The 13,682-nt window shown below is 33.5% G+C and overlaps 1 protein-coding gene across 8 annotated transcripts in view; it reads right to left on the bottom strand.

The window, feature by feature from the left end:
• Positions 1 to 13,682, bottom strand: part of LOC130901193 (maternal protein pumilio-like) — a 338,508-nt gene that overhangs the window by 258,614 nt on the left and 66,212 nt on the right. For all 8 annotated transcript variants that reach the window (XM_057812369.1, XM_057812368.1, XM_057812372.1 and 5 more), the window contains one exon: positions 9,724 to 9,841. In XM_057812369.1, coding sequence (XP_057668352.1) covers positions 9,724 to 9,841 — 118 coding nt within the window. The remainder of the gene's footprint in view (positions 1 to 9,723; positions 9,842 to 13,682) is intronic.

Raw genomic sequence — 13,682 nt, 5'->3', positions numbered from 1 at the left:
TTTCAATCGATTATTCAACAAAAAGGTACTCTTTGTTTAAATCGATAAAATTTATGGTTTTTATGGATTTATGGATTTTTAGGAAACCATTCGCAATAAAGAGACATTCTGAAGAAAATTATCATAAATTGTACGTGGACATGCGTAATCATCCATTAAAAATTCATAATGTTCGAATGTATAATTAACTTTAACGGCCTCTAACTAAGAAACGAGGGGTCGTATGAGAAATTTTTTTATGTCACAGCATTATCTACTCACTTTCGAATTTTTTGCACCAAGTTTTTTCCGAAACATAAATTTTAAAGATTACAAAGATATATGTTACGTGATATAAGCAGATGAGAAGCCAATTTTTTTGATTTTAAACAAGAGTCCGTATAGACCCCAAAACTTCTCAAATGCCTTTCAAAAACGTACAAATTTCGTCGAAATTTATCAGCAGAACATACAAGCAGGATACAATTTCAGATACATATGAAACACTTAGAAACGTTATCGAAAAATGTTTTCTTTCATGTGGCAAGCATCAATAAAAACCCGGGCATGTAAAGGGCCGTATCTACTGTTTTTAAATAGTAATTAAGAACAGAGATTTATGTATAGGCTACCAGCTTGAGATTTTGTTTCTAGTTTCACAGTATATTTGAATAAGAAATAACTTTGGTGGATCAGATCAGATCCCGTAGTTAGGCAATTTTATATTATTTTATAGTTTTACTTTTAGATACATTCATTTTTTTTCAAGATTTGATGATTAGAAAATAAACATAAGCATAATATTATGATTATTATATGTGAAAGAACTTTCTCTTTTTCAAAGTTTCTTGTAAGTTGCAAGGTATTCATTTTCTGTACGTCATCTTCTGCAAATGGATGTGAAACTTTTAGAAATCAAAATTGCACAAACTTTCTCGTAAGAATATTGCAAACTAATCCTTTTCTCTTCTGTGTGGTCTCTAGAATGCACATCCTCCAAAAGTAAATAAATGTCCTTGCAACAGATTATAGAGAAAACTCTAGTTGAGATGAATAAATAGAAGAAATGAAAGTGCAATCAGATCGTTGTAAAACGAAACAAAGTTCGAAAGCATTAGGTACGGTAGAAATAACGAAAATGATAAATTTTCAGAATGAAAATACCCTCGAACGGCTGCAACGGAAATTCTATCACATTCCGCGGTAGATTTAGCTTGGCGAGGTGGTGATGACTTGACTGACTTTTTTTGCATCGAATAAAATGGTTCTGTAAGGCCCCTTTCACACCAAACGAATCCGAATCAATCTGGATCACTCCGAATCAAGTTGAATCTGATTCGTCATCTCCACTCTTTCACACCAGCTGAATCAACTTGAATCTATAATCTTTAACTTTTAAAATTAATAACTCCACGACCATCTCGTATGGTTGTTGATTCAAGACTGACCGGACAAGGAATCTGACAGGTTGAATCAAGTGCGACCTCGAATAAAACCCGATTGAACCAGATTCGTCCGGTCTGAAGGCGGGAATCTTGGTCAATCAGATTCAACTTGATTCGTAGTGATTCTGATTGATTCGGATTCGTTTGGTGTGAAAGGGCCCTAAGAAATCGAGTTAAATATAACTCTGTATTCAGCAAGACTTACAAAGATGGTTCAAGAATATGTACTACAGTCCTGTCGAAATACTTGGTTCAAATATTAAGATCAACAGTTCATTCCTAAGAATAAATCATTGGACAAAATCGCCTAAGAAAGCGATGGGTTTGAATACCAAGGAAAAAAAATTACTAATCAGTCCAATAGATCGAGCGCGGTGTCGATTGGACAAAAGTGGCAAGAGCTTGTAAAAATTACGGGTCACAACAATACCAACTCAATAAAACCCTCCTTAAATGTTGATAATTTGATAGTTTTTGCTCTGTATTTTTTTTACAATTAGCAAAAATTTTTCAAAGCAACAAAATTCCGGAATCGAACAATGTCCTTGGATGAATATGTTACGAATTGATTTCTACATTGCAAGATTGCACTTTTATGAAATATTAACAAAAATATTCAACATTACATTATTAAAATTGATATTTCTATCGCGATCCAGAGTAAAATTTCACAATTTCGAATCTCGTATACTAATATTAGCGTTACTATGAAAACCCTACAAAATCGAGAAACCTTTCAATGTGAAAATAACAGCTTGTTGAAAAACCAATTAAGTTTTATGTCAGTTAAGGGCGCTTCATTATCCCATCAACAAAACCGTGTAACTAAGAACCGAAGAACACAAATCCAAAAAAAAAAAATATATAAAAAGAGAAAAAAAGCTGAGAATGAGAAACAATAGCATTGGAAAACTCGCGATGTGTTTTCAACAAAGGAATTACGTGTTTTTTTGCGAGCGGGAAACTATATAAAATAACGCCAAATAAAAATAAGTTTTTTTTTAGATATGTCAGTTGAATAAAGTAAATTTTGCTTCTACTTTTTATTCTTCTTTTTTCTACAATCGCCTGGAATTTGTTTCAATTTTCTCGTAAAGTTTAATGAATAATGTGTAGAATACAACGCGACACGATAGAGAATATGCAAGTTTTTATTTATATTTTTAATCCACTCTTTAGGTAGCTATAATTCAATAATATCTAGTTATTTATACAACAAGTGAGTAGGACTGTTTGACCGGCAATTCCTACGAGTGAAACAAAGTTCCTTTACTCACGAGTTTCATACAAAAATTTTTCTACGTCCGTAGACTTGAGGAAAACTTAAACAAAACTTTTATCAATGTTTATTTTGTGATAGTAATATTAGAAGTACAACTGTTAGTATTATTAATTTGAAGTGCAGAAGAATTTACATTACTATTAGTACTTGAATTGGCAACATTTAACGAGTTCAAAGAGATAACGTCGTCTATAATCTATACTAATTATTTGATTGTTGGTGTTGAAATTTTAACTGCGGAATCCATTTTGTTTTTGATTGAGTCGTCCACGTAACCCTCCACAATTGTGTTGGATTTCCACCCACCGTGCTTCTTTGGTTGAATTATATCACCACCGGAATCAACTAAAAAGCGTCTAAATATTTGCCCAGTGTAGTTTTTTTGGATTAGGTAAATTCAAATATGTTGCGATAAGCGAGGGAATTTTTAAAAAGGTTTTGATACCTACATTTTGGGTTTTGCATTTTCTATTTCTATACTGCAAAAAGAAATGATCTGTTTAGACATTTGTGGGTCGTTGGTTTTTATATTTTTTATAAATTAAGTTTCACAAATAACAATAAATCGATGTTAAACATGAGTTTTTGTACCAGGTACTGTAATAATTAAAACATTTCCGGTATTATTAATATCATTACACTTTATTATATATAATTCCAGAGCTCCTGCGATTCCGAATATTAAAGCAACTTGAAAGATGTTACAAATGACATCTAAAATTTTTTGCTGTCATTTTTTATGCACGAGTTAATGATTGTCTACAGCTTGCAACAGAAACTTATTAATTTCTTCACGGGCAAATGTTTTAGATTTTTTGGGTCTATAACTGACTGATTTATTTTACAAAAATTAGTTTCGAGTATGTCTACGTCGTTATTTACCATTAGGGTGCCTTTCAGTTTTGAATAAGTCGACCAAAGTGTTGAAGACTTCCACATTTTGGATTTAGTTTCAAAGTAATCTAGTAACACTCTTTCTGCGAAGCTGTTTATGTCTTTTTAGTACGCCACTCCATAAAAGAATTATATTTTTTCAAATACAATTTCTTGGATTTCTCACCGAGAAGATTTCTAGTCGCTGCAGTTGCCGATTCAACAACATCTTCTGGTGTGCAGTTTAAACTTTTTTCACTATTATTCTCCATCACTAATAATTAAACTACACTCCTTTCAATTAGAGACAAAACGGATTTTCTTGTACGAATATCAAGAAATAAAAGCGTGACAGTTTATCGGAGAAACGAATTGACATGAGAAAGAAAGCGTTCACAGCCCACTATTTTGATAAAACAATTTTATAATTGCGTTAAAAAATGACACGTTACGGCACTTTTTTTAAGGCAAAAGCGTGAAAAAAATGAACCGTTACGCTATTTTTTGACCGATTCAGAAATTACATTCTTTATGAATGCAAATTAATGAAGAAAAAAAACGTGAATATTACGTAGACGTAGAAAAAAAATATATAATTTGCCAAAAAAGTCAAAATTTCGGTTAAATTAGGCCTTTATTTTTCGCGGGCTTCGGATTACGTCAATACCCACGTCCAGCATTTATTTACTTCAAAAGTAAGTTACTTTATAGGTTATAATATGGATAGAAGCCATGAAAAAAGTTGAAAAATCGTGTGAAAACTCGAAGAGAACCCGATAAAGTTTAGAGACATGAGAAAACAAGAATGAAATGTTTGTATGGCTAAACAGATCATTTTAATACTGAAATCTTGGTTAGATGAAAAATATGCAATTATCGTGAATGCCAGAACAATAATCAGAACCTAAACACTTCTGGAAGACAGGATTTTTGTACCAAACTATATAGTACTACTCCTATATGGACAGTTTCTATAAGCGGAAGCTGTTTCGACTAAGGAAGACAGAATGGCAACGATTTCTCTATCCTACGAGGTTCCAGCTCGGTTCTGCTCATTCTCAAGCATGCGCGGTATAGATAAAGTGTCTCGGAAGAGAAAGAAAATGAATATTGTCGGCACTGTAACGTAGGGACGTTTTTACCAACTGATGAATCAGAGGAGATTTTATTGCCTCCTGATGACAGTTTCGATACAAATCAAGTTTTTCCTCGTTCGGAATCAGAAAATATAACATGGATAACCGGTGATTTTGGAGAAAAATTTTTCCTCAATCTCAATGTGCAAATTTAAGATGAAGAATTATGTGGACATTTTTGAATAATGTTTAGATTATGAAGTTATTGGACTCAAGAATCCAACAAGTATGTCTTGTTTTGTAACCAACCTAATTCTAATTGTTGCAGGCTATAATGAGTTGCCAGGACAAGATCCAGGATTCCGAAGGGGATATGGTCAGTAATTCCATGAGAAGAGACAGATTTCGTCAGATTATAAAATAAATTTACTGGGCAAATAACTTAAGATAAATTGTGGAAGCTACCGCCGCTTATGGATGTGCTAAGATCCAAGTTTATCAATAATTTGATTTGAACTTGAGAACTGGCTTATTTTGCACTCTTCAATAATCATTTTATACAATTGAGAACAAATTGAATGAGGAAATAACGATTTTATGATAATATTCGAACTGTAATGTCTCTGGGAAAAATAATCAAGTGAATTTGAACTGCATACATATTTCCTGTTATTTATATATAAATAGTAGTCCCACATTAACTGAGGACAAGTATTTATTTTTTTATCATATCTAAATTTTAATCATATTTTATGTAGGTCAAATTATCAACACAATAACCCAGACGGTGTACGGCATTGACATTGTTTCAAATTTTAAAATTGACTCATCCAACGCAACATTATAAAAAAGTATAAAATATATTTTCAACATTATTCTTTTGTGGTACTAAACGGAATTGAACATTTTTGTTCAATGGAACCATTCTCAAATATGTTTGGAAAATTGTATCAGTTCTTTCGATTAAATATTTCTCAACAAGAATTTTTCTCAGTTAGTTTATTCGTCAACTAGCAAACTTGTTTTTTATTGTTTTTTCATTTGACGATGCCACTTTTTATTTTTGTCAAGTTTATCAGAAACAAGATAATTAGAGTAACATTATTAGTACAGGCAAATTAGGCGATTTAGAGATAAAACCTTTGAATTAAATGGGGCGCTTTAATTTTCTGAATACTGGGAGGTTTTGGTATAATAAGGTCCAGAAACTCTTAACAAAATTACGGACACGAATTTTCGAAATTTTGGAACTTGAAACTCAAAAAAATTTTGAAACGCGAATAACTCGAAAACTAAGAGGAATTCGAAAAAAACTGCCGTAACAAAAAATGTAGGGTACAAAGTCCTCTAAAAAAAGGTATTTTACCTAACCTCAAAATTTTCACCGTAAAATGGGTTCGTGTACTCAAAAACATTTTGAATTGCGGATAACTCAAAAACTGCGAGGACTTAGACACAAACTGCCGGGACAAAAAATGTGGAGTACAACATTCTGTACAAAAAAAGTTTTCAATTTTTTCCTAACCTCAAAATTTCCGTTATAAAATGGGTTTGAACGCTAAAAAATTGCGAATAACTCGAAAACTACGTAGAATTCGAGAAGTCAAAGCCGTAGAGCACAAAATGAATACCCAAATTTTTATGAAAGAGAAACTATTAAGAAGTTTGTTAATATTGAAATAATATTCAACCGAGAACGAAGATAGTGTTCAAGATGGCGTTTTTTAAAAGTGAGTTCATTTAAAAGCATGAAGTAGTTCATGTGTGCATGAAAATATTGATAATAACACGAACGACAAAACTCTCGTTGGATTTGCTTGTTTATATAGCGAGTGATGAAATATATCCAGTTAAATTTCAAGTGCTTATGTGGCCAATATACCTCTTCATCTAGCAAGATTTTTGAAAATTTCACAAGTCGAAAATTTTGCTAGAGATGTTAACCATGATGATGCGTTTTGATTTTTTGAAAACGAAGTAGTTTTCCAAGGGTTAGAGCTGTTTTCATGTGCGCCTGGAACGTAATTTGACTCGAATTTGCACTGGAGGGAATTCGACTCAGAAATAGTGACTTCAACGAAAAAATCACTGGAGACCTTTTTGTAGAAAATTTTGTGCTCTATATTTTTTGTTCTGGTCGTTTTGTTCGAATTCCTTTTAATTTTCGTGTTATTCGCCTTTCAAAATTTTGTTTGAGTTATAAGTTCCAAAATTTCGAAAACCCGTACCCGTAATTTTGTCAAGAGTTGCTGGGCTTATTCAGTAACCGAAAACCTCCGAGAATCTAAAAAATCAGAAGAGCCCAATTTAATTTCGGGTTTAATCACAATTTACCTGTACTATATCACGTAACCTCTAAATCGACTCTTGGAAAACAACACCGATCAAGTCGAAAATTGGCAGTTTTCACATTTGATGGAGTCGATTGGCCTCTTCAACACCGCACAAGACGTTGGTCTATTATACTTTGGGAAAGGGAAAGATACTGACGAAAATATTGCTCAGTCCTGAGCTTGTTACGTATTTACACAGGATGTTGAATCAATTTAGCAGCTAAGTAATGTGTTATTGGTTCTCGATGAGTCAAATGGCACGCTGGAAGCTTCTGTTTTTGCTTCTTGTTTAGTATACCATCTAGAGACAATTTTAAGTTAAAATTTATTTCCTCTGATTTTATATTCCGATGTCTCTCGCAACGCAACCTTGAGCAATGCTCTATTATAGCGATGGAAAGAAAAATATTGTTATCATTCAAAAATCCCCGAGGAAAGATCACACCCACATGGAATGTGATTCCGTACACAGTGCAATAGAATGTAAACTGAATGGCAAAGTAATATAGACAGAATATAGACCAGATGGTACAATTTGGTATAAAATTGATGACAAGCTTCAATCGTTACCACAACGTCCCACAGCATTAAACAAATTAATTGCCGACAGAAATAGTATACAGTTACAATACCAATTACAAAACGGAAGTATGGAGATATTTTCGTTAAATTGTACCAGAAATGCTTGTTATTTAAAGAAAATTTCCGATTTGACATAACCCCATAGGAAAAAATCCATAGGTGTTGAATCCAGATTGCGTTGAGGTCAATTTATATCTCCTCTCTTGGAGATCAATTTGGAAAAATTTCAACTCGACTCAAAGTCGTGACAGAGATTATTGGACATGTGTGGAGTCGCTCCGCTCTGCTGGAACAATTTTCTTCGGTTATAACCATAAAGTTTCACAGTTTAGATTCGAAGAAGACATCTGCATAACGCTCAGAATTCACTGTATCTGGCGTCACCTTGCACCTTCCAAAAAGTAAAGACTTCGCTGGCACGGCAGCCCATATGGTCACTTTAGGCCAGTGGTCGACAAAGTGCGGCTCTTTGGCTCCTTAAATGCGGCGGCGAAGCAACTTTAGTATTTGTCAAAAATTCTGTAAATGCTATAATAATCGAGTTGAAATTTTCTCCTTATGAAATTGACATTGGTAGCTTCGAAATACAATTGGTGGATTTTGAAACAAGGAGATATGGCACTTTAAATAGGAACGTCTTTGCGTAAAATTGGAAATACACAAGTGGTTTGCTTTGAATGACTTGGAGAAGGAAGACATGGTCATGTTCAACGCTTGGAATACTATTCCTGACTATTACGATCAGCTGAAAAAGCTCCCTTTTTGGTTCTACATATATATGCGAACAATCTTTTTCAAGCATGAAAATTGAGACTGAGAAGTCTCTGTTCATATTTTGGCTCTTTGGCTAATACGTTAGCCGACCAGTGCTTTAGGCGAACGTAGAGGTTTCTGATGTTTGCCTTTTGGATTGATTGCACTCCAGTAGCGGCAATTTTGCTTGTTGACGTATCCATTAAGATGAAAATGAACTTCATCGAACACAAGATGTCAATACGTGCAAAATTGTTATTTTGTGAAAGTTAATGCAGAATTTTTGATCATTTGAATAAAACAATCTCGAAAATTTTGAGAATACGTCATAAATATAACCTAAAAAACCGGAAATAAACAATTTTCATTTCATTTTTTCAATATAATTGGGAGAGTTTTCATTCCTATAATTAGACAAAGTTTAAATATCGAATAATGGACCGAGAATCGGGGTCTCTCGAGAAATGTATATATATTTAGTCTAGAGTCGACTATTCCCACTTAGCCGGAACATTATACAGATCATACCGAACCAATTAAAACTTTTTAATTATCCTGTGTATTTTCGTCGCTTTAAATTGTGTTTAGCCGCATAAAATATGGCTGATTAGATGTTTTAAATATTAATATGTTCAAATAATAGAAAACTACTCAGAAATAGGATTGAAGAACAAACTCAAGAAAAAATAAGAGAATAATAGACAAGATTTACAGCAGGAATGTCGACAATAGATCACCTCTACATCATTCAACAACTCTTAGTACAAAAAAATTCAAAAATACTAATTGTACATCAAGCATTTATCGATCCAAACTTAAACTTCAGACTCAGTGCCAAGAAAAGAAATATGGAGAGCTAGGGAACGAAATGGTATCTCCTAGAATATCATACAAGCAACGAGAGTAGAAATATTAAGCGTATTGAATCAGAATCAATACACAGAGCAATTTTTAATTAATTAATTGCCAGACGATGAATACAATTACAGGTATTCGAAAGCTCGAAAGTATATTAGAGTTAGTAAACTATGGTGTTTAATTTTGCCACAATCCCACTACTAAAACAATTTTGAGCACGTTTTCGGTTCCTTATTATTCATTATCAGCATCAATTCGTTGAACTATAATTAACCATCGTGTTCATGACCAGAAAACTCGAGAGCTACTCAATAGTTCAACATTTCTTGATTCTAACCAGGTCAATGATTCTCTACTGACATGTACGGTATTCTGTAGTCCATTGTTGACTACCATTGTTCTTCAACCATTGAATTAAATATTCTCCAAAGAATCATTCCTGTTGATGGATACGCTAAGAACCCAACCCAAACCTTCAAACTACCAACCCCAAAATTTCTTTTTACGTGTTGTTAAATATTTATATAGATCGTATAACTTACCGGGTGCTGCCCAAGTCGGGTCTCTCCATACTCCTTCATGATTTAAATGGTTCAAATTCAGTTTGCTGGAGCCATCTTTCGATTCAAGACCCCACAATTTTTTTGCTGCTGGTGCGATCTGCGACAAAAAAAAATAATTAATTAATGAAGGAATAAATTTTTCTGTTTACAAAATAGAGCTTGATATAAATTAGCGAATCCGAAGAATATTATTTTAAAGTATCATTTTACAAAGACATTTCGTGATAGATTATTTATTTATATAAAATTTGTTACTTGTAATAAAGAGTATTTTAAGAATGAGATTTTCAAAATCCTTGATAAAGAGTGTCTGAAAAGAGTATCGGATTTTTGCGCTAGCTTTGGAAGTATGTAAAGTCCAAAGGCAGTTATAGTAACCGCCATGACTGGTAAAAGTATAATCGGTCCTTATTCTCTTGAAAATTGATAAAACGAGACCATTAATAATATCATTTTACGTAGAAGGAACCTCCCAGAAGCCCCGATCTAACCCGCTTCACTATTTCGTTTCAGATTAGAAGAATACCAGGAACTTAATGAGTTTTATGACACCAACAACCGGTTATTATTTTTAGACGCCCTGTATAAGACACTGCATAGGAATCGGTCCACTGCAAACTTTTGACTTCGACTATGAATCTTTTCAAATTATTCATCAGATCAAAGAACGGAAATAAGCTGTTTGGAAGTCAATTTTATATGCTTTAGTATCAGCAAAGCTCAGCTCACCTCAAAAGTTCAACAACAGCTCCGTGAGGTGCGAGGAGTGACTATTGGTCAGTGGACAGTAAAACGAAGAATGCAGGAAAATAACCTGACCTCTGAAACATCTGAGATTGGTCCAAAACTAACTCCAGCTCATCGGCAAGCACGCTTACGTTTTGCACAGGATCATCTGAATTGGACGTTGAAACAACGGGGATTTGTTTTATTTCCAAAATATGCTTCCAGGGTAGCGACCTAAGAAGGAAAGTACCGAAGACCAAAAGAGCGATTTGCAGTTTGCTGCTTTGAAGAGCCAAGTGCTTACGGTGGTTCCTGTATGATCTGGGATGCAGGAACGGGAATCGCTGATTATTCGTAGGGACAAACTTGTTTACAGTACAGTTTCATGTGATACCTTACATTGGAGACGACTTGCAAGGACACAATCATTGAGAATCGTGCAAGATTACATTGCAGAAGTCGACCTGACCTAAATCCGATTCGAGCTAGACTTCCTCATCGAAACTCTATCTCAGAGCTTATAGTTGCAATAGAAGAAGAGTAGCTTAACATTCCACAAGACATAAGTTGATTAGATCTATGCCTTATCATAAGAGAGATGTCATTAGGATAAGAGGAGGTCATACCCAGTATTAAAAAATTAATTCTATGCACGCACGTATACAAACAATTAAATATTTTAAATCTTGAATCAGTTTTATTTGAATATTCCTTCAAGTCGCGGTAATTATTTATAGGAAACCCTGTATAAATTTGACGTAGGTCAGTGATAAAAAATTTAGTTCATTTATCTAGTGATGACGTAGCAAAAGTAACTTCAACATTATCAGTTGAATAAATAATTTTGAATAATAACATGGGAAATTTTATCATAAATATTTACGTAACGAGTTAAAATTTTTAGAAAAATATCTTATCAGATTTTTTTTTGTAATCTGAACATTGAAAATGTTGAACCAAATATTTCGTGAAGGTTATACATTTTTTTTTTGGACCTTTTTTTTTAATTTTCGTTATCGCATTTGCTTTTTTGAAATCAACGTACTGATAGTTGTGAATTGATAGTGTTCAATGTTATTAACACTATTAATTAGTCTCACTAGTACGTATGACAAACAGCAATACAATAATTCCATAAATTCGTAATATTAACCATGCTAGGACATCGGGACATCATGTAAAGGTATATACGAGGTGTGGTTATTGAATAACGAGACTAGTGATATAAAACGTTTTATTCAGATATTATATATTTATTCATTCTTTTTCTTCAGCTACAGATTAGATGTCAGTAAAGAGGTAGAAGTCGCACGGTGCAAAATCCCGCTAATAAGGTGGATGGTCTAACGGACATCGGACCGACGGTCAAATCGAACAAAATAACCGACTTTTTAAACATTTTCATCCGATTTTGACATATAAGGGCGGCCCGAAGGTGAATCATCTTCTCGGGCATCTTGAAAACGCTTAAACGACTCAAAAGCACGTGGTCATTACAAACATTCATTGCCATATAGTTATTTCAATAAATTATTAGTTTCAGTTGCAGTTTTTCATGTGAAATTTCACAACAATCTGTTGCTCTATATTACGGCAAAACAAAAAAACAGCCCCTATACAAACTAAAACCTCAGCTACACTGGTTTGTCTACAGACACATACACGTCACCTTCGGAAGAATAGGCTTCAGATTAAACAGCTGGCAGTCGCTAACCATCGGCGCAAGCGTATTTTTTCTGTATTTCGTTACTTAATAGGCACACCTCGTATAGACTCTATTACTCACCATTTTATCAGTTAAAATAAAAAATATTGTCAAAGATCGATGATAATACAATGATTTAATAATTTTATCTCTTTGTCATTATTGGGTAAATCATTTTTGAGTTTTTCACTCGAGGAGGCGTTGAACATTGTTTTCAATATGGAGTAAAACAAAAAAGAATTAAGAGAAAAAGAAGTAGAACACAATAGTCCAGGAAGCAAGGATTTTAACCTGACACTAAGACCAATAGAATTTATTTTTGGTATACGAGCAATTATTGAACACTACTTCACGGAAAAAAGATGTTCTGTACGCGAGGGGCTATGGAAACTGGGAAAAATTTCCGGAAACCACCGAAAATTTGGTATTTTGTTAATAACGCGGAAGGGGTTGAGCATTTCAATACAATGTATTTGAACAAACTTGTAAAACGTGAAAATCTGGAAAAGAATCTACATATTTTTTGGAAAAATGCTTCCTTTACGAGATAATGAGTTAAAATTGGTTAGGTCGCGATTCTCGACTAAAATCTTCCTTCTTTTTGGGTGAAAAGTCCCATAATAAAAAGGATTTTGAGCGAAAATCCTTCAGCAATTGACATATATATATATATAGCTGGCTAGTGTCGTCAAAAGTGCTTTCTATTTGTTATTCAAAGCTGACGCTTTCGACGAGCAAAGTTTGTTCCAAGATTAGGTGGGTCAAAATTGTACAAATGAGATATAACATTCATTCCCACCTTGTCTTTGACCAAATTGAAACATATTTTTCTAAACCTTTTGTTTTTTAGTTTGCTCATTTTTTTTCTGATCGATGTCCTTGCGATTGACGTGAAAATATCAAAATGCAGATTCCTGAAATAGGCCACTTGTCATCCAAGACAAGACAGCGCTTTCAGGATATGCGTCTAAAAACGTGTGATAACAAAGTTTTCATTCATTTTTTTCTACACTTTCCTGACATTTTCCAAGAGACATGGAAATTCTTCTGATAAGGCTACTAAGTATAAATCTCTCTGCTCATCATTATTTTCTTAGGTAATCCCAGGCCAGTTTTATTTTGAAATCCCAAGCGACGGTTTCTCGCACTATGACGGTGATAATCTTGATATTTGAATTAAATAAAAATTATGTACTTCGGGTACCTAACCATCATTTAATAAATTAACACATCCTCATTAATTCTGGTTTGTACCAGTAATTCCAGTTCGAAAATCCTAATTTCTCATAAACGTTACTCGGTCTACGTAATTTCATTTTTTCTTTGACTTTTAAGAAATTTATTTCAACTGATGGATGTGGAACTATAGATAATGAAAGATTATGCCGCAATTTTTTGGAATACTGTCATAAATAATCAATCAACTTTATAATTATTATCTGATTTCAGTCTGCTCAAATTACGAATCCACCCAATTAACTTGAGTATGCGCGTCATAACTCTAGCA

The sequence above is a fragment of the Diorhabda carinulata genome, chromosome X (assembly GCF_026250575.1).
Source record: "Diorhabda carinulata isolate Delta chromosome X, icDioCari1.1, whole genome shotgun sequence".
In the NCBI taxonomy this organism is placed as follows: domain Eukaryota; kingdom Metazoa; phylum Arthropoda; class Insecta; order Coleoptera; family Chrysomelidae; genus Diorhabda; species Diorhabda carinulata.
The sequence above is the reverse complement of the archived record's forward strand: the minus strand, read 5'-3'. Positions and strand labels throughout refer to the sequence as shown.